This window comes from Acinonyx jubatus, chromosome A2, assembly GCF_027475565.1.
Source record: "Acinonyx jubatus isolate Ajub_Pintada_27869175 chromosome A2, VMU_Ajub_asm_v1.0, whole genome shotgun sequence".
Taxonomy (NCBI): Eukaryota; Metazoa; Chordata; class Mammalia; order Carnivora; family Felidae; genus Acinonyx; species Acinonyx jubatus.
In genome coordinates, this window is record NC_069383.1 from 112,134,774 (window position 1) to 112,162,603 (window position 27,830).

Below are 27,830 nucleotides of genomic sequence, written 5' to 3' on the forward strand. Positions count from 1 at the left end.
AACGGGAGTGTCCATATACATAGGCCACACTGCTTGGGCACTCCCACTGTGCCTGACCCAGATGGAACTGTTCTTGCTACTTAGGGCAAAGTGAGTCAGGCAGCCCAAGCTTTAAATCCTCATTCTACCACTGACTGGCTGTGTGGTCCCCTGCCAGGCTAACCTCTCTTAATTCATCTGTTCCTCTGCCAGATGAATATCTGAGGAACTACCTCACAGGCCTGCTGCTGGTAGAGCTAAATAAGGGGTATGTGAAAAGGTAGCAAACTGCATGGCACGAATGGCAGCCATTAAGCTCCTCAACCTCTCTGAGCCTCAGTTTCTTCTAGCATGAAATGAGGTTGATGGATTGTAAAGGGTCTGGCACTATTCTTGCATGAAACAGCTCATTTAATCAACACTGCAGGAATAACCAGGATTAAGGACAGAAGTGGAACCCACATTTATCCCGTTAAGAGCCCAGTGACCTTCTGTCCAGTATCTTTTGATACTCAGATGGTCATCTAGAAAGGGGTGAGGGCAGAGATCTGGTAATTCTTACTTGCAACACATGTGGACATACACACACATACACCCAACCACTAACATCTGTTATTTTATTTTTTAAAAAAAGATTCCAATACAAGGCCCCAGAGTAGTGCATGCAAACCAATGACCCTCAAGCTGTCACCATCAAATGACCTGTACAATCTGCTACCACATTCTGTGACCTGGTAAAGAGACCAGCTTCTCCCTTTGAGTACCATCATCTAATTATGCCAATGTCCAACCTACCACCTGGCTCATGATGACTCAGAAGTACACTTTAGTATCTGAACAGCAAAGACACATTGAGCTGCAAGTAGTATTAGTAAATGTCCTTAGTGTATTAGACATGGAAAAATACAAACAAGGTGTGAAAACAAAGGCCAACTTCATGTGATATCTGAATCCCCAAAGTCTCTTCCATACATGATCTTTGTCTAAGGAGATCTGCCAACACCGCATCAAGAACTTGCTCACTTTTGGGGTGCCTGGCTGGCTTAGTCGGAGGAGCTTGGGACTCTTGATCTCGGGGTCATGAGTTCAAGCCCCACGTTGGATGTAGAGATTACTAAAAAGAATAATTAAGAAAAAAAAAAAAAAGAACTTGCTCATCTTCTCATGAGATGGAGTGGTTTGCCTTGAAAGACTGCGGGAAGAGTAAAATATTCACATGAGGTAAGAACTTGAAGCTGTGGTTGCAACCCATAGGCCATCTTTACCCTGATGATAACTCATCTCTATAAAGCCAACTTTGTGCTGTGTGAATTCTGGGAAACGTTAGGGATAGAGAATTCTAATTCCTGTCAGGTCTATGATTATATAGAATATAGCCATAGAAGAATTAAATGGAAGAATATACCCATGGAAGAATTCAATCACATCAGAAGGTTTTAGTTTGGTTTAGTATATTCAGTGTTTTGTTTTGTTTTTAAGTTTAACTTTTTAAGTGTGTGGTTCTTAATGCTCTTAGTTACTTACAGATTGCTACCTGGGTTGACTTCAGGAAAAGGATATGTTCAGTAAACTAGTCTGAATTGAAATCACCAGCTAATTATGAGATATATTTTCATAAGAAAAGTAATTATGACGGAAAGCAGCATTTAGCTTCTGGAACTACCTGCTTTTTGGTGCAGAGAGTATCCTCCTCTTCAATCAGAGAGCAATGACAGACTGAGCAGCAGGGAGCATGCCAACCATCTGTGAAACCCTCCATAATAACAGCGGGAAGGGCATGAGAAGGAAGAAAGGTGCCTGTACCAGGCAACATCTTACAGACCTGGTTGCCAACTTCCCAACCCCCACCACAATCAGCAAGGCTGGTAACTGGTTGATATTAGCAATCGACTCATATTCCTTTGTTTGCAAACAGAACAGTGTCCTCCACACACCCTCCACCCACTTCCCATTCCCACACCCCTATACAGGATCTTTTCACTCAGCCCAAAAATCCATCAGATGCTAAAGAAATGCGACTAGTGTCAACACAAATACAGATCAGCTTTAAACCACAATGTTTTTCAAACATTCTCAAGACCAGCAGGGGTCTTCCCAGAAGGTAACAAAAGGAATCTCAGCTCTCACACCTGTAACCAGTGAGAGTATGACCCAGAGTTAGTTAAGGGATATAAAGTGACTAGTGGTCAGTTATTGTTCATTAATCAACAAGCCTAATTGCAGGAACTCTACCTATAGCTGAGCACACTTGGGTATCATGATGTCAGACGTCAGGTAAGGATTACATTCCTGTAAACCAAAGCACCAGAGCTAAAGTAACAATTTCCCTTTTTGCCCTTACTTGATGAAGAATTCAAGTAGTGTGGTGCTACCAGAATGATCCTGGCCTGTGCCTCTTCAAACATTTCCACTTCTTAATACTAAACATTGGTAGGAAAATACCTCCCTGGTGCCCAGATCAGGACAGGATGACCCAAAAAGGAAGAAGGCTGATCAACTTGCCCTGAAAATTATTTTATCTTCTGACTCAAGGAAGTTTCCACTGTCCTGGCAATGTCCCACAAAAGCTTCCTGATTACAATCCTAAATTACAGACTGGGCCCTCTGAAAAAGCCCAGGCCAGAATAATTTCACCAAAGCTCTAGAGGGAGGTTTCTCTGGGACAATTATACCATCAGTTATTCAGTTCCAACAGAGTAACATTTGGGTAGACACTCTTCTCCCAAAGACTACTGCCTCCATCAACCAAAAAGTTAACCACTCCCATCTTCTGAACAGCCCACGGTCAGACCCAGTGATAGCCAGGACTGGAGGTTTAACTTCCTGAAACAGACAACCAAGGACTTAAATTGAATGGAAACACCCTGGTGAAACATCACCCCCTGCCACCTCCTCTTAAAAAGAGGTGCTGGGCTCTCCTGGGTCTAAACTATTGCCTTCATGCAGCACGTCTCCCCTTCTACTGCATGGGTTGGGATGTGCCCAGCAGGGCAGAGGAAGCCCCAGGTGAAAGAAGCCTAATAGGGACAGACTTCTGTCTGACCAAAGAAAGGTTTAAATGAATCCACCTTGTCTGTCCTGGCTGAGCAAAGTGCCCTATTTAAGGCTTCCCTATAATACTGCATAAGGACCAAAGACTAGGCAGGAGCACATGGACTCACGAAGACTGCCCAGCAGAACTGCATTTAGTTATAGTCGGTAATGAAAATTTAAAATCCCTTCTAAAGGGAAAACCCAATTCAAAAAACAAGTAACAAAAAACCAACCCAGGAAATACAGCATATGAATTCTTATTCTTCCTGTTCTGGTTCCCACTTTACTAATATTCAACTGTAGTGGAAAAACCTCCAAGTGCACAGCACGAAACAGCAGATTCCCTGCCCTAACCTGTGTGCACACCTTAGATGTTACCCTTCCCCCTTCCCTCTCGCCCGCCGAGCCCACCAGCCCTGCCCTGCTCTGCTCCACAGGCTCCTGCCAGGCCCTGGGCCCAAAGATGCCCTGCCCACGGTCAGTGGGGTCAGTCAGTGCCCCCCTTCTGTTTAGCCAGGGTGCGCTTCAGCTCCCTCAGGTTCTCTGTCAGCAACTCCACCTCATCCAGGCGGCCACACTGCTTGGCATCAAAAATGTACGCCTTGATGTTATCAATCTGCTGGAGAAGGAGCTCCTCCTCTATGGGCTCCTCGCCCTCTGGCCCACTGTCACTGTCCATCTCAAAGGGGTTGGTACAGGTGGCTTCCTCAAACGGGTTGCCAGGAACAGGAGGGCTTGAGGGCCTCGGGCAGGGATACTCATCTTCCTCATCGAAGGGGTTGGGCGCTGGACTGTCTGGGTTAGTGAAGGGATTCCCTGCTACGGCCTCCTCCTCTTCTTCCTCAAAAGGATTGTATTCTTTGAGGACACAGGCTGAAGGGCCAGAGGCAGGCTCTGCAGCCGGAGGGCTGGTAGTGCCGTCTGCTGTGGGGCTGGAGGGGTCTTCCTCCTCGAAGGGGTTTAGAGAGGCCAGCTCACTCTGCTGTGACACGGTGCTCTGGGGGAGGGGTTCCTGGCCAACGGCTGGGGGCCCAGACCACACCCTGACCGGCTCGAGAGCTGAGACGGGCGAAGGAGTCTTCTGAGCTGCACTGCTCTGAACTGGGGAAGAGCCTAGATCCAAAGCATAAGCAAGGTGGGTGCGAGGCTCCCTGCCAGGCTCCAGCTGGAAAGGCCGGATTTCTCGGAAGTCCAGGGACCGAGTCCGTGTGTGTAGGGATGCGGCCTGGAACTGCTCCCGCTCTCGTTCCCACTCCCGCTCACGCAGCATCTGCAGCTGTTCGCGCTGCAGGTCCTCCTCCTCGGCCTGCCTCCGGGACAGCTCGATGGCCTTCTCTGTCTGCTGCTGGTCGTACTCGTCCTGCAGCTGCCGCAGATTCTCCTGCAGCGTGCGCACCTCGTCCGCCCGCCCAGCGGCCCTGGCCTGCCTGATGAATGATGTGATGTTGTGGATCTGCTGGAGGAGGGGGTCTGAGTCTTCGCTCTGCCCCTGACCTCCAGACAGCGGGAGCCAGCCCTCAGCCTTTCTCAGGGGGGCAGGCCCCCCTCGAAGGGACGCCACCTCCCCATTAGCCGTACGAGGCGCCAGGTCACTCCACCGTTCCTTAAGCCTTCGCTGGGATTCCAGGGCAGCCTGGGGAGACACCAAAGCCGAAGGGAAGAAACACAGTCACCAGGCTGACAGCAGCCATACCATCAGCTGCCCCTACGGTCCCACCGCCCCTGTGCTGATGAGACTCCAACTGCCCACCTCAGGACTCAGGGATCCAAATGCTAAGTCAGATCATGCTTTGTGCGCTTTAGGGGAGAGGAGGCACATGGCCTGGCTTTCAAAAATAAATTCATAAATAATAGTAAGTTAAGGGATAAGATTTTCTCTATCTTAGATTATTCACTGGCCACATGCTGGTCTTAAACCTGTGAGGTCTAGTATCACTCGTCTACACTAGAATCTCACCCAATATTAAATGCACACATTATTCTGTTTAATGTTGCATCTTCCAAAGCGTTCTACAAGGAGCTCCCTGAGGTCTGGGTCCTCTGAGATCTGTGCTACAGGGAGAACTGGCAGCCTCCATGGTATTCTGGATGGGAGAAAATCAGCAGAATCTCTGAAGAAATATAGGACTGACCTGGGGAGAAAAACAACTATTCTGGTATCTACAGAGGAGAGGCCAGAAAAGAACAGAAGAGAGATGCAAACGGGAGAGCACGAGAAGTTGCGGTTTACCACGACCTCACAGAGGACCCCTTGGGAGCCTGGGGCAGCCTCTGTGCCCAAGAGGCTGCCAGCAGCATTTCACTTGCCTGTCTCTCCAGGATCCTCTTCCTCTCCATTTCCTGCTTCCTTTTCTTTTTCAGTTCCTCAAACTGTTCTCTGGTTGGCAGTGACATCAAACCAAGCAACTTTTCCTGTAGGAAGCCACAGACAATTTTATGTTTTAATCCTTTTAGGAAGAACATCAGCCTAATGAAGTCTGTTTGTAAGCCTCCATCTGAGCCCATGCACGCCCGCTACCCCTTCCCTGCTCTATGTTTCTCCACAGCACTTTTCACTATCTTCTAAGCTATATATTTTAGTTACTTCTGGTCTATCCCCATCTAGAAAGTAAATTTTACAAGAACAGGAGTGTCTTTTTTCATGGCAGGACACCCAGCACCTAGAACACTGCCTGGTACATAGTAGGCACTCACCGCATGACTGCTGAATACACCACTAATCAAAAGGACAAGGGGCCTGAGCGCCTGGGTGGCTCAGTTAGATGTCCAACTTCGGCTCAGATCAGGATCTTGTGGTTTGTGAGTTTCAGCCCTCTGTCGGGCTCTGCGCTGACAGCTCCGAGCCTGGAGCCTGCTTTGGATTCTGTGTCTCCCTCTCTCTCTCTCTGCCCCTCCCCTCCTCACGCTCTGTCTCTGTCTTTCAAAAATAAATAAACGTTAAAAAAAAAAAAAAAAAAAGGACAAAGGGCCCACTTCTCTGCAATACGGTGTTGGAAAACTAAGCCAACTGGGCTCTAGTAGATCACCCTATCATGCAGCCCCAGAGGTGGTTCACTGTGGCTCTCCCAAGAGGTGTGCTGAGGCAGAAACAACTCTGCTCTAACCTCCCAGGGTGAGTCAGTCTGTGAACAATCAGCTGTCTCCTCCCAAGCAGTGGCCCAGGAAGAGTCCCTTAGGAGCTCATCCTGAGGAAGAAATGGCATGTATAAGTATGTCTGTCAGGCAGTATTCATACAAGCAAAACACGGGAATCTATCAGATACCCGGTAAAAGGAGAGTGAGTAAAGGATGGTGCATGCAAAGTCATATTCTGTAGCCATTCAAGCGACAGCTGTTTAAACAAAGACTATAAAAAGTGTTTATGATACAAAATTCAGTGTTAAAAAGAGAAAACATAAATTTGCAAATATGTACTAATCGTAAGTGTTTATGTAACAAATACAAATGAAAAAAAAGGAAAATATGCCAGAATGATGTGTCATGATCCTGGGGACATAGAATTAAGAAGTTTCTTTGTAGAAACTTTGTAGTCCTTCTTTGTAGTCCAGATTTTTCTCTAAGTGTGACATGACTGTATTTATAATTTTAAAAAATAAGTGTACAAATAGGAAATAAGCCTTTGGCACGGTCTGCCTTCTGAGAGGCAGAAAAGCAGGGAAGGCAAGTGAGACGTTCCTATCACCCCAAGATGGCTTTACCTGCACAAAAAGCGTAGCTGAGTATCTGATCATCCTCTGCAGCCGCAAAGTGTTTGGATGTGGTGGAGGGTCCTGGTTCAGGCCCAAGGTTAAGATCTTCTTACTGAAATGGAACAAACATATCAATGTAACAAGCATTGCTAGCCCCAGAAACAAGGGAGCAATCTCTGAGTTGCCAGGCTTTCATGCCAGAACCATCCGTGGAGGAAACAGGTTAAAGACTTCACGAAGTGTCCTTTAAGGCAAAGCCCGTTTCTTACCCTGTGGTTGTACCCAAGGTCCCCAACACAGCACAGGGTAAACAACCAACACTCACCCATTAAGGGATTGGCCACACATGTAGGGCCAACTTCATGAGGGAGTAGCCAGGGCCTGGTTTAATATTCTGCTGTCACAGTCTTAAACTTCCTAATAATCCCTACTGTGGACTTGCATTGTCATTTTGCACTAGGTGCGCAAATTACATAGCCAGTCCTGCACAGACAGATGGACAAGGCTGCCCCATCTCAGTTCTCCCTCTAAATCATTATACTTTCTACACTTCAAAGGGCTGATTTAACCCCAACAGCAAGTCCATGGTTAAAAAGCAGCTGTTGACCAGCAGAAAGAATCTGGCTTCCTATCCTGGCTCCATCACTTTGCCAGCTGTGGTGCATTTTCTCACCTACAAAATGAGCGTATTAATCCTTACCACACCGGGTAACTTTGGTCCAATAAATGAGATGTGGATACAACCAATGGTTGGCACAAAGATGGTGTCAATAATCAGTTCCTATTTCTTTAATAATAAGGAACATTAGAAGCCTTAACCAAGTTACTGAGACGTGTTGAGAGCCACAGCTGGTGCCTACCCTCAGCTGGCTCCTCACACATACTCCCCAGGACTCCGGATGAGCTCAGGCCTGCCAGCCACCCACCCCCCTCATTGAAACCGTATCTCCTCCACTCAAGACAGGAGTCAAACATCACCTTACCTTAAAGCATCTATGAGCTCATACACTTTCTGCACTTCTATTCGAAGGTCACTGGCATGTTCCAGACTGTAGGTGGTCTCCCCAGCACTAAGAAGAAATCACAGAAATGTTTAATCCAAGTTTCATCACGCTTACTGGAGAGCATTGTGTAAAAGGGCTCTAAAGGTTTAAGGCCTTACAAAGGTAGACACAGCTAATTCTCTCCAAGCGGTATTATCTCAGACTTCTGTATATAATGCAGGGCTCATTCCTCTTCTAAATATAAGTGCTAATCACGTGGAAGCTGCTTTCTGTTCTTTTAGTCTGCAGATACCACAGGAACAGATTTGTGCCTAGGCCTCTAAGGACTAGCTCTTACACTCGTCACCAAAATAAATGCAAATGAATCTACTTCAGCCTACTTTCCCAAAACAATTTCATTATACCTAGTAAGATATATGAAGTAGTTTACTAAATAAGTTGGCTACACCACATCAGAGGAAAAAGCACCTGGCTTTTCTCACTCAGACTACGCAGGGAGACCGTTCAACACCTAGTGATACCCAGCACAGCATTAGATCAATTGCCCCATGCCCCTGGGTCTCATGAACAATTGTTCCCTACATGAGAAAAGCACTTTGACTCCAAATTAAGAAGGGAGGAGTACCCAGGGTGGAGCAGGCGACTTCAGAGAAGGCCAGAGGTGGCTTAATTCCACTTAACTCCAAGGAACAATAGCAGTCATCATGTGATCTTAGAACTGTTCATTTACAAGTCTGTCACCCCCATCAGGCCCAAAATCCAAGTGCAATAATGATGGCTTTTCATTTTTATATCCTCAGGAACTAGGACATGGCCAAGCTTCATCCATGTCCACTGAAAACAGAAACACTTCAGAAGACCTTGCAGCTATTAATGCAGCCTCAGCAATGGCCATTCAACCCCCTTTCTGAGGCAGCAGCAATTTAAGTGAAATAAACAGAAAGGACTGAGGCGCTGACCTAGTTTATCATCTACGAGAAAGTGTGAGCTGGAAAAATCTTGGTGTGTGCTGTAACTAGAGGATCCAATAAGGTGGTTTCATCATCTCAAACTGCATAGTTTGCAAAAAGAACATCAGACCAGAATTGAGGATGCATCCACTTCGTCTTGGTATCTCCAAGTCATGTGGAAAATAACAAGGTTGGCCCAAATCTGAAAGCACTCCCAAGGTTTCAGTCACATCAACCAACATGTTTCCCACAGAGCACCTATCACGTCTGGAGTTATCTTGTTCATGACTTTTTCACTTGGTTATGGCCTGTGCTCCCATGATAATGAAGCTCTATAACAGTGGACACGGTCTTCGCTGTTCATTGCTACAGTCCCAACACCCAAAATAGCACTTGGCACGTAGGTAGTGTTCAATAAATATCCATCGAATGAATGAGGGAGTAAAATTCACCTAAAGCCCTTTAGAACCAATCTTTGGAGAAGGAGTAAGAGTTAGACATCTGGAAACACGTTGAGCAATGGCAGTTCCCCAGCTGGATGGGGAGGCCCATTAACCCACAAGCGTGTCTGAGGCACAAAGCAAGAAAAACAACAGACTCAGGGACAGGAGCCCCATGGGTAACAACATCATGAGACAAAGTTTAGTGCCAGCTCAGACCGCCAGGAACACAGCTCTCCCTGCTGGGATCCAGGAAGAAGATAATCCTGTCATGATTTCAAACCAATGGGCACAGGTGGGAGGAAGGTGTTCATTCCAGTAAGTTCCAGGGAGGAAGAGAGCATGAGACAGGTGCTCCAAGCCAACGAGTCTCCATTTAGGGGAGCTATATACCAGAATGACTTGAGCTGCTTCTCCCAACCTACTCACAGGAAGGATATATGCTCCACTGATCGAAATTGCTCAGTGAACTGCAGGTAGAAACGAAAATGTCCTTTCCTGCCGTTCTTCATTCTTGGAATGAAAAGAGGAAGAATGGGGTACAGAAGGTGCAAATAGAAGAGAAGGCGCAGTGGAGGCTGAGAGGGCTGGAGAAACAAGGGTTTCCTCCCCTGACACTGTCTTCTGCCAGAGGCTACAGACATCCAGGTGCTAGGACTGGGGGAAATGGAGGTGGTCTGCAATGGTTTCTTTCTTTTGTGTTTCCCTCCCACCTCTCTTTTCCTTCCCTGTGGGCTGGCAAACACTGGGGGAGGGAACAGGGACTGGAAAAAGAGCCCTGAAGCAACAGCAGAGGCAGGGAGACATGCAAGGGAAAGGATATTTTTTGCCACAAACCAACTGGGTTTAGCCATTCGTATTCTGTAAGTCAGACATTTACAGACTCATAAGTCAAGAAATTCCTTAAGGACCTTGTAAATGAAAAGGTTAACTTTCTTTTCATGTGAGACCCACACGATAGACTTAGAACGTAGTCACTGACGTCATGAAGGAAAAGCCAAGCTTTGCTTGTGGGGACACTATAACATATTGCCACAGTAAGTGGGTAAATAAAAACAAAGGCAGATAATTCTCAAATCGAAAGCACTGGATGCCATAATTATCTTCCCTGCAGATTGGGGAAAGACTGTGGGGATCCGATTCTAATGGTAGCACTTCAAACTCCAGCTCATATATCACTAACCTACAGAAGAGGCAATGCTCCTAAGAAAATGTCAGCATATTTCTTCTGTAAAGGGCCAGATAATAAACATTTTTAGCTTTGCCAGATAGTCTCTGTCACAACTGTTCAACTCTGCTGCTGTAGTTTGTAGTTATAATCAAACAAATGGGCATGGCTACATGGCAATAAAATTTTACTTATAAAAACAAGTGGCAATAACAAGCGTTGGCAAGAATATGGAGAAACTGAAACCTCATACACTGCTGGTAGAAATATAAAGTGGCGCAATCATTTTAAGAAAACAGTCTGGCAGTTCCTCAAAAAGTTTAAAACCTAGAGTTACCATATGACCCAGCAACCCCACACCTACGTATATACCCAAAAGAAATAAAATTGTATGTCCACAAAAAGACTTATACTTATACATGAATATTCACTGAAGCATTACTCATCACAGCCAGAAGTGGAAAAACCCAAATGCTCATCAACGGACTAATGGATAAACAAAATGCGGTCTATCCATACAAATGCATTCACACAAAAGGGATGGAACACTAACATGTGCTACCACAGGAGTGAACCTTGCAAACATTACACTATGTGAAAGAAGCCAGACATGAAAGATCATATATATTTATGATTCCGTTTATATGAAATGTCCAAAATAGGCAAATCCATAGACAGAAAGCAGACTAGTGCCTGCCAGGGAGAGGAGAAATGAGCAGTGACTACTAATGGGTATGGGGTTTCTTGGACTGATGAAAATGATTTAGAATTAAGACAGTGATGATGGTTGTACAACTTGGTAAATATATTAAAGACCACTGAATTGTACACATTAAAAGGGTGCATTTTTTGGTGTCTGAATTATATCTTAATTTAAAAAAAAAGAAAGAGATGACAGGTTGGATTTGGCCCATTAGCTAAAATGTGCCAATCCCTGCTCTAAAGGAAATGCTTGCTCTAAGTCCTGACACCTCAATGCCACCCTGAAGTAGCATCTAGCTAGGCAGGTGCATGAGGAATACTGTCCTTGCTCACCTCCAGATGCCATACTCGGCAGTGGGGCCTATGAACCTGATCAATCAGAATGACTGGGGTCACGGGGCGCCTGGGTGGCTCAGTCGGTTGAGTGTCCGACTTCAGCTCAGGTCATGATCTCACAGCTTGTGAGTTCGAGCCCCGCATCAGGCTCTGTGCTGACAGCTCAGAGCCTGGAGCCTGCTTTGGATTCTGTGTCGACCTCTCTCTCTGCCCCCAACCCACTCGCATTCTGTCTCTGTCTCTGTCAAAAATAAACAAACATTAAAAAAAAAATTAAAAAGAAAAATGACTGGAGTCACTTGAACATGGCTACATGGGACTATACAGATATGACAAAGATTCTCCACAGTTGCTCACAGAAGAAAAGCACAGCCAGAGTTAAGATTTTCATTTTCAGCTACCGAGGGGCTGCCCTAAAGGCAAGAAAACAGTCATCACTGAATTAGAAAAACAGAGGAATAGCTTACTTTAATGATGCTGCCATCCTGATGTATTCAGGAGCTTTTTGGTCAACTTTCTCCATGCAAAGTCGTAATTTCTAAGAACAAAAAAGAAGTGAGTGGTGCTTTCAAGGTACAGAAAAGTTACACTGTTATCAATAGAGAGGCATTTAAAATCTATAGTTTTCAGGGCACCTGGCTGGCTCAGTCAGTAAGAGTAAGAGCATGCAACTCCTATTCTCAGGGTTGTGAGTTCAAGCCCCATACTGGCTATGGCGCCTACTTTAAAAAATTTTTTTAATTAAAAAAAAATAATACGTACAGTTTTATAATATAGAAATATGCAGAGAGTGCTTTTTGTTTGTTTTTACTGTTATCAATTTCCTGATTTACAGACCTCCTTTAGAAGCAGTAAATCTTGCAGGAAGGAAAGTGACAACAAAACTTTTTACCGGATGTTTTTGCAGGGAGCAAGGCCTTCCAGGACACAAGCCAATGAGTTTACCAAGGCAGACGAAAGGAACTGGTTGCTACATTCTTCCTCTGCCAGGTGATGAAAGATACCAGCAAAAGGCATTGCCAGGGCTCACTTCAAAGATGAAGGAAGGAAAAGCACAGTGGCTATTTACAAAAATGAGTTATCAGGTCACGAACTCCATACACAGAATGGATAATGGCTACATCTGCAGCTCAGCACAGGGTTTCATTAACACCATTTCTAGTAGAAGTCTAAGTATTTTCATGGTGACTCCAGAAGCACAGCCATTATAACCTGCAGAACTGCTAATAGTGACCATTCAGTGATCATCAGACAATATATAGACAGTCCCCGACTTACAACGGTTATTGGACTTTATGATTTCTCAACTCTACAATGGTGTGAGGCATTGATAGGCATTCAGCAGAAACTGTACTTGGGACTTTGAATTTAGATCACTTCCCGGGCTAGTGGCATGCAGTCTGACGCTCCCTCCACGAAGCTGGGCAGCAGGCAGCAGCTACAGGTCAGCCATGCGATCTCGCGGGTCAACACCCAATACCCTTACAAGCATTGTTATTCACTTCTAGGTACAGTATTCAACAGTTATAGGACACACTCAACATTTCATTATCAGATAGGTCTCTGTTAGAGGATTTTGCCCAACCGGAGGCTAATATAAGTGTTCCCAGCACGGTTAAGGCCAGGCCAAACTATGATGTTCAGTAGGTGAGATGTATTAAATGCATTTTTGACTTAGGATATTTTCAACTTTGGTTGGGTTTATCAGGATGTAACCCCATTGTAAGTCGAGAAGACCTATACACTCTTCCTCTGCTCAGGGTTGTGCATGAGCTGCTTCTGCTGCCCAGGCTGATCTCCTCCCCATCTCCTATCACCTCCCTGCGAAACCTTCACTTGGCAATTTCTCCTTGGCCTGCAGGTCCCCCTGGCCACTGGGAGGCTGAGGCAGTCTCACCCCCAGGCTGACACTAAATCCCATTTTTCATTACACTACGTTCCTCTCAAAGTGAGCATCTACCAATGGTGTTTTGGGACTGCTGGTGGTAACGACAGCTGAGGCAACTGAATGGACTTAATAGGGGAAGCTCTATCTCGCAGTTCATGGGTTTGAGCCCCACATTGGGCTCTGTGCTGACAGCTCAGAGCCTGAAGCCTGCTTCGGATTCTGTGTCTCTCCCTCTCTTTGTCCCTCTCCCACTCACACTCTGTCTCTCTCTCAAAAATAAACATAAAAAAAATTTTTTTAAAGGGGAAGCTCTATGCTCATGGGCAGTCACTCAAACTCATAAAGCCTGAAGCTTCCAAGTGAGTTTCCCAGGACTCCTCTGGCCCACTGTTTACCACCTGCTCCAGCTTCTGCCCTCACCCCCAAATCCTGCCCACACCCCACGGCAACCATCCTTCTTCCTTTTGCCCCTGGGCCACCAAAGTCTCCAACTTCCTGCTTTCAAGTAGGCAAGGAAGGGAGAGGGAACGAGGTTGTTGCAATACACCCCCAATGACTCTGTGAATTACCCAGGGCCCTAGCTAGGAAATCACACTATAGCCCTTTGGCAGAGACTAAAAGTGATTCAGAGGAACAACTTCCCAAAGCATCTCCAAAATGTGCAGGCGTGTACATAATTAACAGCCAAATCTGCATCTTGCATCAGACCAGGACTGCACACAGTGAGTCACCTCATACAGCTTTACAATGTCAGGGGTGTGCTCCTTCTCATCAATCTGCTGCTCTCTCTTCAGTAGCGTGTCCTTGCAGTGTGTACAGCAGCGGATCCGGTCGTCATCCTTTTCATCCAGGACAGAGCTTACACTGCTCATGCTGCTGATACTGCCCCGGCGGGAGCCATGGACACTGTTGGGTGACTGGCTGGGGCTGGTGTGGGTGCTCAGGGAATCCTTGCTGGCACTGGTAAGCTTATCTGTAAAGCACAACACAGGACAGGCAGCAGTGAGCCCGCAGACTCCAATCACCCTAGTGCTCACAACAGAGGGGAGTGCCACAGGTGCTGATACAGGCTGTGTCTATTGGCAAGAAGCACCAGACCTCTGCCGTCCTGGGGTCAGGCTCTGCGGTGGCAGAGACTCTCACTGCCAGCCAGGAAAGCGCCACACAGTCTAGGAAGGTCTCTTTGAGGCTCTGAGGCCCATTCCTAACCTGACCCTAACTGCCCTCCTCCATTTGCTCTGCCTCCAACCAGTCCAATCCCTAGACTGTCCTGACAGACTTCCCCGCCTCCAAACATCTGACTCCTACCCTTTCCAAAGCTCAGCTCGAATGGCACATCCTTCAGGAAGCCCTATATTCCTTGAGACAAAGGAAGCCCTATATTCCTTGAGACAAAAAAAAAAAAAAAAAAAAAAAAAATCTGCCCTTCCTATCAGTTCCTACCATATCATCCCTCTTAGAGCACTCTCCACTTTTGTCCCAGTATGACAGTGCTATGTATACCCAGGGCTGTTCTATGAATCTGTGACTCTATGATGGTAGGAACTGCCCTTTCATACTTGTAACCCGATATATACAACAGGGATACCCCATAGCAGCTGCCCAGTAAATGTTGATTAATTAGCTCAAGACAAGAAAGGTGAATAGTGTCCCAAAAACATAGCTTATGAAGTCTCAGGTGAGACACAAAGTCAGTCTCAGGGAGAAAGGGAAGGTATCAAGGTAATGTGTGCCTGCTGACTGTGAGAACTGGACAGAGGAAACATCTGCTTCTGCCCCATGTTGCCCAGATGCTCTGTAGCCAACAGCACATGCAGAGTTAGCAGAACTCTCCAGGGTTGCAAAACCACACTAAATGTCCCAGAACTGGCCCAAAGCCCAGGAGATCATCTTTAACAACTTTTAACTAGCTGAGACTCAGAGTTCTGATCCTCTGGTTCAAGCAAACCTTGTAGCCACCGTCCCCATAATTCTCAAATGTGTCTTCTACACTCCCCCAACTATTCTACTTGCTCATCTACTAACCTTCCCCAGGACCTTTCCACAGCTTTGCTCCTGCTCTTCACTCTACCCAGGTTCCCTCCTGCTCTCTTTGCAATCCTGATTATCTTAAAGGCTCTTCTCGAACATCACCTCCCAAACCTGAACATCCATGCTCTTGATCTCCCCAGCACTCAGTGCCTCTCATATTATGACATTACAGTCTGTTCTATATGACAGTGAACGGTTTGTGACTTTAACCTCAAAGGGAAGGACAGCCTGGTACTCATATTTTAAGACCTTCTCTTACAAGCTCCACTTCCAAGCAGGGCTGACCACAATTGAGTCAACTCTCTTGAGTGTCTGACACAATGTCTCTCATAGTACTTACCTCTTTATAAAGCAATTATTTGTTTGTAAGTCTGTATCCTCTGCTAGATGCTAGACCCTTTGGGAGAATGGATGATGTCTTAAAGACCAGAGGTAGGCAAACATGACCTGCAAACCAAGACCAGCCTGCTTTTGTATGGCCCTTGAGCTAAGTATGGTTTTTAAAAGGCTGTTTAAAAAAAGACAAAGAGGGGCACCTGGGTGGCTCAGTCGGTTAAACCTCCAACTTCGGCTCAGGTCATGATCTCACAGTTTGTGAGTTCCAACCCCACATCGGGCTCTGCGCTGGCAGCTCAGAGCCTGGAGCCTGCTTCAGATTCTGTGTCTCCCTCTCTCTCTGCTCCTCCCCCACTCATGCTCTCTCTCTCTTTCTCCTTCAAAAATAAATAAAAACATTAAAATTTTTTAAAAAAAGAAAAAGAAATGTCACAGAGACCGCTTGTAGCACACAAAGCTTAAAACATTTACCATCTGATTTTTTACAGAAAAAGTCTGCCAGCCCTTGTTATCCACCATTGTATCCCTCGGCCCTGGCAGTGCCTAGCCTATAGCAGGCTTCATGGAATCAGTAAGTGAATGGATGAAGATCCCATAGAACATTAACTCAGACAAAAATGTTCACAAAATCACTAAGTGGTGATCAGCAAACAAGGTAGTCACAAGAGGAGATCAGGGTCCAGGGCACCGCCTCCACGTTACCTACTTGCAAAAGGGAGACTGATGAGTTCCATACACTTCTTGCACATAATAGACCCGCAAAGCCGGCAGTGGTGGCGGCGGTTACGGATGCTGAACTTATTCCCACAGTCTGGACAGAAAGGAACATCCTGGTCGTTGACCCAAGGCACCACTGACTTTTCTATTGCTTTGGGAAGAACAAAACAAAAATCAAACAGAAAGACAAGCCATTTCTAAAAAAGAGGTGTGATCAGGAAGAAAGATAAACAGAATGAATGTGAGCAAAATTCTGGAGTTACCTCGTATCTTAGCAGACTCGGTATTCGTTCTGTCGAATGCAGTGAGCTGACAAAGAGAAAACAGTGCAAATAGAGTTAAACAGGTGATGTACACACTTTCCACAGGCAAAAGGCATCAAGCAGGAATTTGCACATCTTCACTTCTCAAGTCTCATTTGTCATCACCAACCCCACAAAGCCACAAAAGCAATTTTGCATGAGACAGAGTATTAGCTTTGCATCTGGAAGGCAGCTCCCTTTCCGTGACCTGATTCCAATCTCTTTATTGTCAGCTCCCCATTTAAGCAATAAGCAGGGGTAGGCCAAGATGTGGTGGGTGTGGCTATTGAAAGCAATGGAGAATTCCTGATTCTCCACGGTCCTCCTGGACAATGAAACTGGCCACATATTTCTGTCCTACAGAGTACACATCAAGAACTATACCTGCAGGTGCTACCATGCCCATGACACAATCCAGGTCATACACAGCAAGCATTTCTAGGGTCAGAGTAGAACAGAATGACTGTGGTATTAGGGTGTCTCGATGGCTCAGTTGGTTAAGTGTCTGACTCTTGATCTTGGCTCAGGACCTGATCTCACAGTTCCTAAGTTCGAGCCCCACATCGGGGCTCCATGCTGAAAGTGTTGAGCCTGCTTGGGATTCTCTCTCTCTCCCAATCTCTCTGCTCCTCCCTGATCACGCACTCTCTTTCTCTCTCAAAATAAATAGATAAACATTAAAAAAAAAAAAAATGCGGTATTGAAGATGTACTCTGGTACTACAGGACAAGAAGGCTCAGTTAAGAAGTTCCCACACTAACACTGGCCCTGGCTGAGTAGTCCTCACAAACGTTGTCACCAGTTTCTCAGTTTGCTATCAAGTATCACACACCATGCCCCATTGCGTGTTTGTACTTGGGACACCCAAAAGAGGAAATAATTTGAAGACAGAAAGGTTTTCCAGCAGCCAAGTAGGCTTCAGAGAAAGGAAAAGGAAAGCCTGGCTATGTGGCAAGTCTGTCAACCGGGGCCGTCTCCTTCAATAAAACCAGCCCAAGCTAGACCTGCCCAAGCAGGTCCTCTGCACCTCTCTAGGTGAGCTCTAGATGGGGCGTTTCTCTGCCAGCATCAGATAGATACAACATACATGGTACACACTGTAGAAATAGAATTCTTTTCTCCCAGAAAAGTTACACTTGCAGAAAAAAAAGGTTTGGAAACAACAAAATTTACCTTCTCTAACCTGATTATTAATTTATTGACTTCAACAACATAGTGGTCAATTCTGGCAGCTCGGTGTTTTTTGAAGTCGGAAAGATGGCTTCTCACAGCACCTAGAAGGAGAGGAGATGGGGAGACAAATGACCTGTCATTCCTATGAAAGAGCCCCTCTCCCTTGCTGCTTATCCTCAATGACTTTTACACGCAAGTAGAAATTCTAGTTTAGAGTCTTACTAAAAATTCAAAGACAAACAAATGGAAACAAATTTGCTAAAATGTTAATTAACCATGGTTACCTTGGAGGCCACAGAGTACAATACCAGAGACCTCGGAGTACAGTGGATAAGAGCCTGGACCGGAGCCAGCCTGTGCTCAAGTTTCAATTCTGCCACACATTGTGCGACCTTAGACAAGTTCCTTAACATCTCTGTAACTTGGGAGCATTCATCTATAAAATGGGGATAAGAATAGTACTCGCTCCACAGTTATTAGGAGGATTAAAAAGTTAAAATTTATAAAGCCCTTAGAGCGCTGTCTGGCACATGAATTTTTGTTCAGTAAAAAGGACACTAACATTATGGGCAATTTTTAAAAATCTCTCATACTTTTCTGTACTTTCCAAAGTTGGTACACTATGGTTTTTCATCAGAATCAAAACAGTCCTTCTCAAAATAGTCCCCAAAATGTAAATGCTAACAGATGCCACAGGAGGAGCCAGTTAAACTGATACCTTGCTCAGTCCAGCAGCAAAGACCCAGGATGAACATTCTCACACAAATGGAATCAAGTAGCTTCTTGTCTCAGCAGATCTGAAATATTCCCTCTTCCAAAACACCAACCCTTCCCCTTGCACCTGGCCCCACCCCCCCAGCACGCAGTCCCCCTCCTCTTCTCAACCATGGCCGGTTCATTTATACCTTGGACCCTACCTGGAGCTTCTCACATGCTACCCTCTGCATCATCTTCGTTCTTTTCTCCCCTACCATACTCTCTAACATCTAGTTAAATTTAATTTCAAATTCCTAGGGATGACCTAAATATGAACTTCTAAAATCTGCCATTCTCTTGACCTTCCACAATTTTGACTTCGTTGGTTGTTGAAAACAGGCAAATCAATCAGAAAATTGCTCTGATAATTTAACACTGGTAATCATAAAACAGGCTATTGAAAAGCTAATAAGAATCCACAAATTTTCCTACATACTTTCATGTTAACTCATATGTATAATTACTATTTTTTAAAAATGAAGTATAATTAACATCTGCTATATTAGTTTTAGGTGTACAACACATTGATTTGAAATTTTTAATTTTATTTTTTTATGTAAGTATAATTAACAGTGTTACGTTGTATACTATTATTTTTAAAGCCATTTTCTCCTGCCATGATGAAAATGTTTCCATTCTCCACTTTGGCAGCCACTAGCCACAGGTGCAGATTGGACACTTGAAAAGTGGCTAATGTATGATTGAGGAAATGACTTTTTTTTTTAAGTTTATTTATTTTGAGAGCAAGAAAGAAAGAGAGGCAACGATTGAGGGAAAGGCAGAGAGAGGGAAGAGAGAATCCCAAGCAGGTTCCGCACTGTCACAGAGCCCAACTCAGAGCTCAGTTCTATAACCGTGAGATCATGACCTGAACTGAAATCAAGAGTTGGACACTTAACCAACTGAGCCACCCAGCCGTCCCTAAGGAAGTGATTTTAAATTTTACTTGATTTTAATTTATTTAAATCTAAATAGCCACATGTAATTAGTGGCTATCCTATTGGACAGTGCAGTTCTAAGATTTTTCTCATCCAAAAAGAAGCATTCCATAGTGGCCCTATAAGAAGAAAACCGTAGATGACCCTGGATAAATATCAGTTCCCTTCATACAGCCTATTTCCTCATCTGTAAATGGGAATGAGCATCACTACCCTTTACAGCTCACAAAGCTTTTGTGAAAGGTGCTGAAGATAATAAATATGAAAGTTAATAGAGCCTCATGAGTAAATCATTATGTATCTATTGCATGGACATAAAATGTTATATTAAATTTGTTATCATTCAACAGTTAAAGGACATGTAAGATTAGCTAGTTCAACATCACGTGGCAGTTTTGGTAACAGCTCTGTTATTATTCATGGACATACAATTCACCATTTAAAGCACACAAATTCCATGGTTTTTAGTATATTCAGAGTTGTACAACCAACCATCACCGAAATAAAGTGTAGAACATTTTCATCACCTCAAAAGATGATTATTTTAAAAGTCAGTAGATGGTATGATAATTATGTGTTTCGAAAATTAAGTTGCACAAATCAGTGAGTGCCTCTTGCTAGACAGGTAATCTACTACGTGAGAGGAGACAGCTAAGTCAATGCCGGAGCTGATGTCAAACACCTGGATTCCTATCTCATTTCTGTAGCTGCTTAGCTGTTTGACTCTGGGAAGGTCCCCATCAAGTGCAGTGGGGATTAAATGAGTCCACGTGTAAAGCATTTAATGCAGTGCCTAACACAAAGCAGGTGCTGGGCTCATTCTGGTCCATTTTCGCCCCCCACTGGGACATAAGGACCGTGAGAAGTTTAGACAATTCTGGTTTACTGATGCCTCTCGTTTACTGATGCCTCCTCAACTCTTAAAACATCACCTAGGACATAAAGATGCTCAAACATTTGCTGAATGAAGGAACAGAATTTCTTACCAAGTTCCTGGGGTTCCCACATGTAAGGGTCAACCCCTCCATAGCTGAAAGACTCATAGCCCTGTGTCCCCGATTCTGCTCGGTCATCTCCTTCTCGTTTCAACAGCCTGTTCTTGGCTTTCTTAGCCTTCTGGACAAGACCTGGAAAAATCAAACAAACACCATAAATGAGTCCACAAAGAACATCTAGCACAAAGTCAAGGGAAATCTCAAACACAAAAAGTGATGAAATGACTTTACTTCATTTGAAAATTTTTGGATCCCAAATAAACTGCAATGATAAACCCCCAGAGGCATCCATTCACTAGTCAGTATTAGCAGTAAGTTGGTTTATGTAGCCAGTATGTAGCTACATTACTAGTTGTTGCCAAATTTAAGAGTCCAATTAAATACAAGTATTAAAGTCAAATTCGATGAGGGGACCAAGGCAATGGAAATTTTTTTTTCTAGATCTTAATTGGGGAGGTGGTTACATGGGTATATACATTTTTCAAATCTTACTGCATTGCACACTTAAAAACTTATTTGTAAAGTATATTTCAATTAAAACAAAGTTTTTAAAGTTAAATTCTACAGTATTAATTTATTTACTCTATGGACTCATAAGGAAACACTTCTTATTTACTTCCAGGATGGAAGTAAACCAACACCTGGGCTGGTGCTCCCCATAATGCTTATCTGTACATAGAGTTCTTCTTCCCCCACTCACTTAATGAATGCATGTGTGCTGACACTGACAAAAAGCTTCAAGAAACAGATATAACACCTACAACATAAGCAAAGGGAACCAGACTTGGTAACAAGAGAAAATGAATGTTTCCTGGATTGATTCCTTGCATGTACCAGGCAAAAAGTGCTTTCAAATACATTAGGCCAATTCATGCTCACAACATTATGAGGCAGGTGGTATCCCTACTTATAAATGAGGACGTGACATCAAAGAGGGGGAAACTTGCTGCACCCAAGATCACAGAGCTTATAAGGCAGCAGTGCTGGAAGTGGAAACCCCATCTGTTTGAAATGAGAACCCCAGCTCTCCCCAGTCAGCACAACTCAAAAACTATGCCTCCACAGAACAGGGGTTCTGCCCCCTGTGCTAAGAGGACCTGCTGTTGAAGGAGAACAGTCAACTGGTGGGAAAAAAGAATTCTTGATCCTAAGTTGCTCTCATTAATGTTCTTAAGTCTTGGATGACTATCCCTTACTGCCACTAGAATCTAGTAGAAAATACCAGGTTTAACACAAAATGTAATTTCTTTTACATTTAATAGATCACTACTTCATGGAATTCCCTGACTTCTGAACTGCTGTTACCTGAACATTAAAAACTACCAAAGCTTGGGGTGCCTGGGTGGCTCAGTCGGTTAGGCGGCCGACTTCGGCTCAGGTCATGATCTCGTGGTCCGTGAGTTCAAGCCCCGTGTTGGGCTCTGTGCTGACAGCTCAGAGCCGGGAGCCTGTTTCAGATTCTGTGTCTCCCTCTCTCTGACCCTCCCCCGTTCATGCTCTGTCTCTCCCTGTCTCAAAAATAAATAAACGTTAAAAAAAAAAAAAAAAACTACCAAAGCTTTTCAAAACTCTAGGGAAATGCAGATATGGAGGGGCTGGCAGGCAGAGCGAGAAAGTGTTAAGTTTATATATATATGTCTTTGTTAGGCAGTCAAGCTAATAATAAGCAAATTCCCTGATTATCGGTCACTCTGAGATGGCTTTCTCCACCTGGAAAAATAAGGTCCACCAGATGATATTCTTAACAATAGGGGAGAGAAAACAGAAAACGGTAAACAAAGGGTTAGCAGACAGGAAATTGGAGTTAGCAGACACAAATTCACTTCTGCAAACAAAACTAAGCTGTGTCCAGTTAAACAGGCAAGTCCATGTAATTTAACCACTTTAGGATAGAAGAGGATAGAAGAACGCACTGGCCACCTTCCCAGGTATAGCCCTTCAAGAGGAGGCCAATTAAGAACAATCCCATATATCTTTAAAAGCACAAAGCAGAGGGAAAAAAACTACTAAAAAAAAAAAAACACAAAGCAAAAGCCACAGGTAATTTTCAATTACCTTTTCTTATACTTACTGTACATGTGCTAAACTGAAGCTGAAGCAGGGCTGGGGCCCAAATCCAATGACCACTTAATGACAAGTTTATATTTTCTTTCTTAAACCACCTCCAAAACCTGGTATCAAAGTTTGCTCTTTTGGCTTTAATATTTCACTTGACAAAACCAGCAATGTCATAAAATGTCTAAGAACCAAAAGACCAAATGCTTTTCAAAGGACTTCTCAAAAATCTTTGATGTCAATCTTTAAAACTTTACTTTCCTGGTTCCAAAACACAGAAAACTCCCACAGAAGCAAGATATCCTTCCTGACTGAAGAAATGCTCATTAGTACTAAAGAAATGCTTAACTCAATTTCTTAGCTCTTCTGAGGCAGAGATAGGGGGAAAACAAAGAAAAACACAAGAGAATTCTTTCAAGTTTCTTTCACAACTCATAAAATCTCTATTACTCTTTAAGTGGATTCTCACACCTATTATTCCCTACATAACCTTAAATGTTTTTCCTCTAATAAATGGGTTACCACAGGAAAATGAAGACATTGTCTAACTTCTGAACCCACCAGCATCAAAGTCTTAGTGACATCACGGTATATGACAGCTGACACTCAGACTGGATGCTCATTAAAGGTCACAGAGGTGCTCCAGCTGTCCAAGGAAACTTAGATGAGCAGTTTTTGTTTGCATTCTAGCTGCAGGGCAAGCTGTGATTGGAACACAGGGTCTGGTATCATCTGTGATGCCAAATGGAAAGAGCAGCACTAGACTCAGAGGTGACAGAAGACCTGGGGTCAAAGTCTACCTCTATAAATTCCTGTGTGACCTTGGATAAGTTGCTCAACATCTCTGAGCCTCACTTTTTCTCTGTAGAATGAAACCAACCACCATCTTGCAGAGTTGCTGGAAGAATCAAATGAAATAACGATGTTTATAAAGGAACTCTGAAAATGACAAAATACAAAACTTTTTTTTTTTTTTTGCTAACAGTTATGGCTCTGCTCCAGCCTCTACAGACACCTCATTTATCACAGCCCTCAGGATTATGAAAATGTTTGACTTTGTCATGTGGTTAGAAAGAGGTAATAAATGATAAAGCTTTCAACAATTTTTTCTGAAAAGTGAGACATGGAGAGGGACTATTTCATTACAGGGTGCATGTGACTTGCGTATGTGGAGGCCAAAGTCCATTTAGAAATATATGATCATCCCCTTCTCTCCCACCCAACACAGAATTGTGAATACACATCCAGGCCTTTGTAATCTCACTGCCTTCAGAAATGCTGCCAGCTAGGAGAAGCAGATTAGCTGAATCACTAGGAAAGTAAGTTCCAGAATACTGGCATCATATTTAGGAGTTAGAATCTCAATTCCAGAAATGAACACTATGTATGGTTAAAATTGCTTTGAAAAAATCCTTTCTGTGACTCTCTACAACCTGAGGCCTGAGAAGCTCAAAAACCAAGTTTAACTTTTTAAGTTGTTTCTCCTTGCTTTTCAACTCTGACCGTCCTTTTCCTGGGCTGCAGAGGACAAGGTATAGTTGAAGGAGGAAGGATGGCAGGAAGGCTTGAATTTGTAACAGGGTAATGGATATATAATGGGCCTCCACTTTCAGAGCTAAGGAAAGAAATTCCACTCCATATACCTCACAGGCTGGCAATTAGATAATTCAAACAGTCTAGCGAGACAGCAGAGAGCACAGTGATTACATTTATTAGGTTCAAAGCCACGCCCTGCCTCACGGTGTGACTTCAGGCAAGTCACCTAATTTCTCTGTGACTTAGCACCCTCGACAGTAAAATGGGGTCTCACAGTCCGATAGGTATCATGAGGATTAAATGAGGTGAATTCATGGGGAAGACTCTGAACAATGCCTGGCACATGGTAAGCATTAGATATATGTTCACTACTATTATTATTAATTTACTATTGTTTATCACCTTCTGGTGGGATCATGGAAGCTAATGAAAACCATCCCATGAGTTAAAGCTCCCAAGGACAGAACAGGATAGGCAAAAAACTCACGCCTCTTACTTTTAATTTGCCCTTTGACATCACGATCTTCCCCAGAGTGCTCTTCCTCATAATGTGACTGAAGCTGACAGAAAGACTGCAGGTCCTTCAGGCACAAAGGGCAAAGGAAGCCCTCCCTGACTTCCCCAGGGTCATCCAGAGAAGCCATAGCAGTGTCCCTCTCAACCCCTCATGCCAAGAGTCAGCCTGATTCCTCCACAAGGGACCAGTGCTCTCACAGCATTAGCTTAACCAAGCGGCACACAGGTGACGGGAAAGTGGTATCATGGCTCTGGATGAGGTTTCCTCTCTGGAGTAGGAGAAGCTCTGAAACAGGAAAGAAGGGACAGAAAAGAGGCAAATTAGCAGCAACTGAAAATTTTCTTTGTTCTTTTCAACGCTCAACAAGATTATTTAATGTTTGCTCACTGCAAGTTTCAGAACACAAACTGCCTTCTCAAACCCTTACACTGAAATACAAAACCTTCAAAGATTTGAGAACATCACTGGACAATGGCAACTCGCTGAAGTAGGAAGCACAGATTCCTGAAGATAAGAAAATTCAACTTCAAAAGCAAACACAAAACCCAGGCAGTTCTCTAACATGCACTTCAATTGGTCCAACTCCATAATTTGTATGCCACTTCAGCCACTGAGGAAATGTCTGAAGTACTTACCAACACACAGAAATTTGTTTTTAAGTCTATTTATTTTGAGAAAGAGAGAGCACAACTGGGGGAAGGGCAGAGGAGAGACAGGATCCCAAGCAGGCTCTGTGCCATCAGCACAGAGCCCGACACGGCTGAAACTCACCAACAGTGAGATCATGACCTGTGCCGAGATCAAGAGTCGGTGGCTTTACTGACTACCCCACCCAGGCGCCCCCACACACAGAAATTTTTGACTCTTTACCTTGGTCATTTACTCAACCACATATACTAAGCTCTCACACTTACATCACAAATGCAAAGAGTGGGGCGCCTGGGTGGTTCAGTCATTTAAGCATCTGACTTCGGCTCAGGTCGTGATCTCACGGTTTGTGGGTTCGAGCCCCGAACAGGGCTCTGTGCTGACAGCTCAGAGCCTGGAGCCTGCTTTGGATTCTTTGCCCTCCTCTCTCTCTGCCCCTCCCCCACTCACACTCTGTCTCTCTCTCAAAAATAAACATTTAAAAAAATTTTTTAATAAATAAAAATGTTTTAAAATGCAAGGAGAAAAGGAGATAGTGTTTGCCCTAAAAAACAAAAGCAAAGCTAAAACCACACCAAACAAAAATCCCAACCTTAGTCTAAGGAGGAGCATTAAAAATCCAGTGGTAAGGGGTGCCTGGGTGGCTCAGTTGGTTAGGCAGCGGACTTCAGCTCGGGTCACGATCTCGCGATCTGTGAGTTCGAGCCCCGTGTCGGGCTCTGTGCTGACAACCTGGAGCCTGGAGCCTGCTTCGGATTCTGTGTCTCCTCTCTCTGCTCCTTCCCTGTTTGTGCTATCTCTCTCTCTCTCTCTCTCTGTCTCTCAAAAATAAATAAATGTTAAAAAAAATTTTTTTTTAATCCAGTGGTAAAAAGAAAAATCTATTTTGTGTTTTATATTTGTACTTTTTCGACAGTGAACATAGTGGGTTTTATAAGTCAATAAATGACAGCTGAAAAGCCAGCCTAATGTTCTCACTGCTTCAAAAATAAAAGGATTTAGTGCTTAAGACATCCAGGGCTTAACAGGTTACATTTTCACTTTTACTGGGCCATGCCAAAGTCACTTCCAATGTCACCTCAGAAAAACACCCCGCCTTGGGAGAATCCAGATAAAACCATTCCACAAAAGCAGAGAAATTTCTCCCCAAGAACCTGTGGTCACAAACCGCAGTAGAGAGTAAGAGGAAATGTATGACTCTCAGCTTCGGATAGGCCTGCTCAGAGGGCCTGTGAGGACGGAATGCCTGGTCCTCAAAGCCGAAGGGTAGCCATGACCCAGAAAATAAGCAAATGAAACACCGGGCCCCTGGTTTTTTCCCTCTAAGAAACCCCATGACCATATACACCCAGATCTCAGCCCCTTTTCCAGACGGTCACTGAAATAGCAGTTCCAGTTTCCTCCCCAGCAAGTGGTTATCGGATGCGGGGACTCTAAAAGCTCCTTTCCTTCCCAGGCACTCACCCTAAGAACCACAAATCAAACACACACACCCTTCACATCTCAACCCAACCTTGCTTCCTCAAGGAAATGCCTCTCACTTGAGGCATTCTCCCGTGGGACAGCGCTCGTATCAACTTATAATCACGAGTACATAAAATAACTAAGTACAGAAGGCTCTAAGCTCTGTAAGGGCAGAGACTATGCGCCTTTCCCACCACCTTACCCCAGGGTCTAGCACATTCCCTGGCACCTACCACGAAGAAACGCACGAAAGCTTCATTTGTGAATGAATGAATAAATGCCTGACCGAACTCTAAAATCGCATAACCAAACACACACCACAACCAAATAAATCTACAAACCACGAAGCCAGACCCCACAACCATAACATGTGCAAGCCCCTCTCAACCCACACCACGTAAAAAATAAAAATTATACCTACATATCCTGAAATTATACGCCCAGCATGAATGCTACACGGCTACATGCCGCAGAGACTACACATCCCACAGTCGCACTCATCACGGCCTCGACCGCGCACAACACCCTCCACACAATTCAACACGATTATGCACAGGTCGCATAACCACACACGACATGAAAGACTCGACCCCACAGAGCGGACATGACAACTTGACACGGCGCACAGACGCCACACCAAACGCTACAAACGACTCTACACGAACTCAGAACCCAAACGCCTCAACCTCACACAACCAGGGAACCAAACGCAAGCAATCGGGAGACCACCGCTCACGCACCCTCAGCCGTATAACCAAACACAACTGTGCACGCCCCCACGTAACCACACAATCACACAGAGCCCAATCGTCGCAAGCACAATGCAGGCGAAACTCACGGCCCGAAAGCCACATCTCCCACCAAGCACGTCACACCCACCACAACCGCATACCTCCCACACCCGCACGGCCCGCCCGTCTCTGTTCCTGAGGTGAGCCGAGCTTCCGCCACTCAGACCCTTCCCGGCCCTCTGTACCCGGCCGCGCTCCCCGTGGCACGCAGGCCCGTCGGCTCTTCCCGCCGGGGTTCTGGGCCTCTGCGGTCCCTCACCCAGCCGCCGCCGCCATCTCCATCGGTTGCTCGACGCTCGGCAGGCGCGCCTGCGCGGCACCGAAACCGGAAGGCAGCCTGACAGACGCCTGTCGAGCGCCGAATCTCTGAGGGCGAGAAGGG

At 44.7% G+C, this 27,830-nt stretch overlaps 1 protein-coding gene across 4 annotated transcripts; it reads right to left on the reverse strand.

The window, feature by feature from the left end:
* Positions 1-582: 582 nt before the first annotated feature.
* Positions 583-27,830, reverse strand: RBSN (rabenosyn, RAB effector). Of its 4 annotated transcripts, none has more exons than XM_027042715.2 (12): positions 27,708-27,830; positions 24,525-24,830; positions 20,429-20,569; positions 17,749-17,849; positions 16,537-16,582; positions 16,263-16,424; positions 13,921-14,162; positions 11,769-11,839; positions 7,685-7,771; positions 6,711-6,813; positions 5,320-5,424; positions 583-4,645 (listed from the first exon to the last, which is right to left on the reverse strand). In XM_027042715.2, exons 2-12 carry the CDS (start codon positions 24,670-24,672, stop codon positions 3,500-3,502), a joined length of 2,352 nt encoding a protein of 783 aa, XP_026898516.1. In that variant the 5' UTR covers positions 24,673-24,830; positions 27,708-27,830; the 3' UTR covers positions 583-3,499. The 4 variants fall into 4 exon arrangements, with proteins under 4 accessions (XP_026898516.1, XP_026898515.1, XP_014931989.2 ...); XM_027042714.2 differs by having other exon boundaries at positions 27,634-27,764; XM_015076503.3 differs by having other exon boundaries at positions 27,550-27,753.

Bases quoted from the DNA above. Each gene is read 5' to 3' on its own strand.
- RBSN (XM_027042715.2), bottom strand. From the start codon at position 24,672: ATGGCTTCTCTGGATGACCCTGGGGAAGTCAGGGAGGGCTTCCTTTGC. The intron at 14,163-16,262 runs GTAGGTAACGTG...TGTGCTTTACAG, and splicing joins CATCAGTCTCCCTTTTGCAA to ATAAGCTTACCAGTGCCAGC. The intron at 7,772-11,768 runs GTAAGCTATTCC...ATTTCTTCTTAG, and splicing joins AGGATGGCAGCATCATTAAA to TGCTGGGGAGACCACCTACA.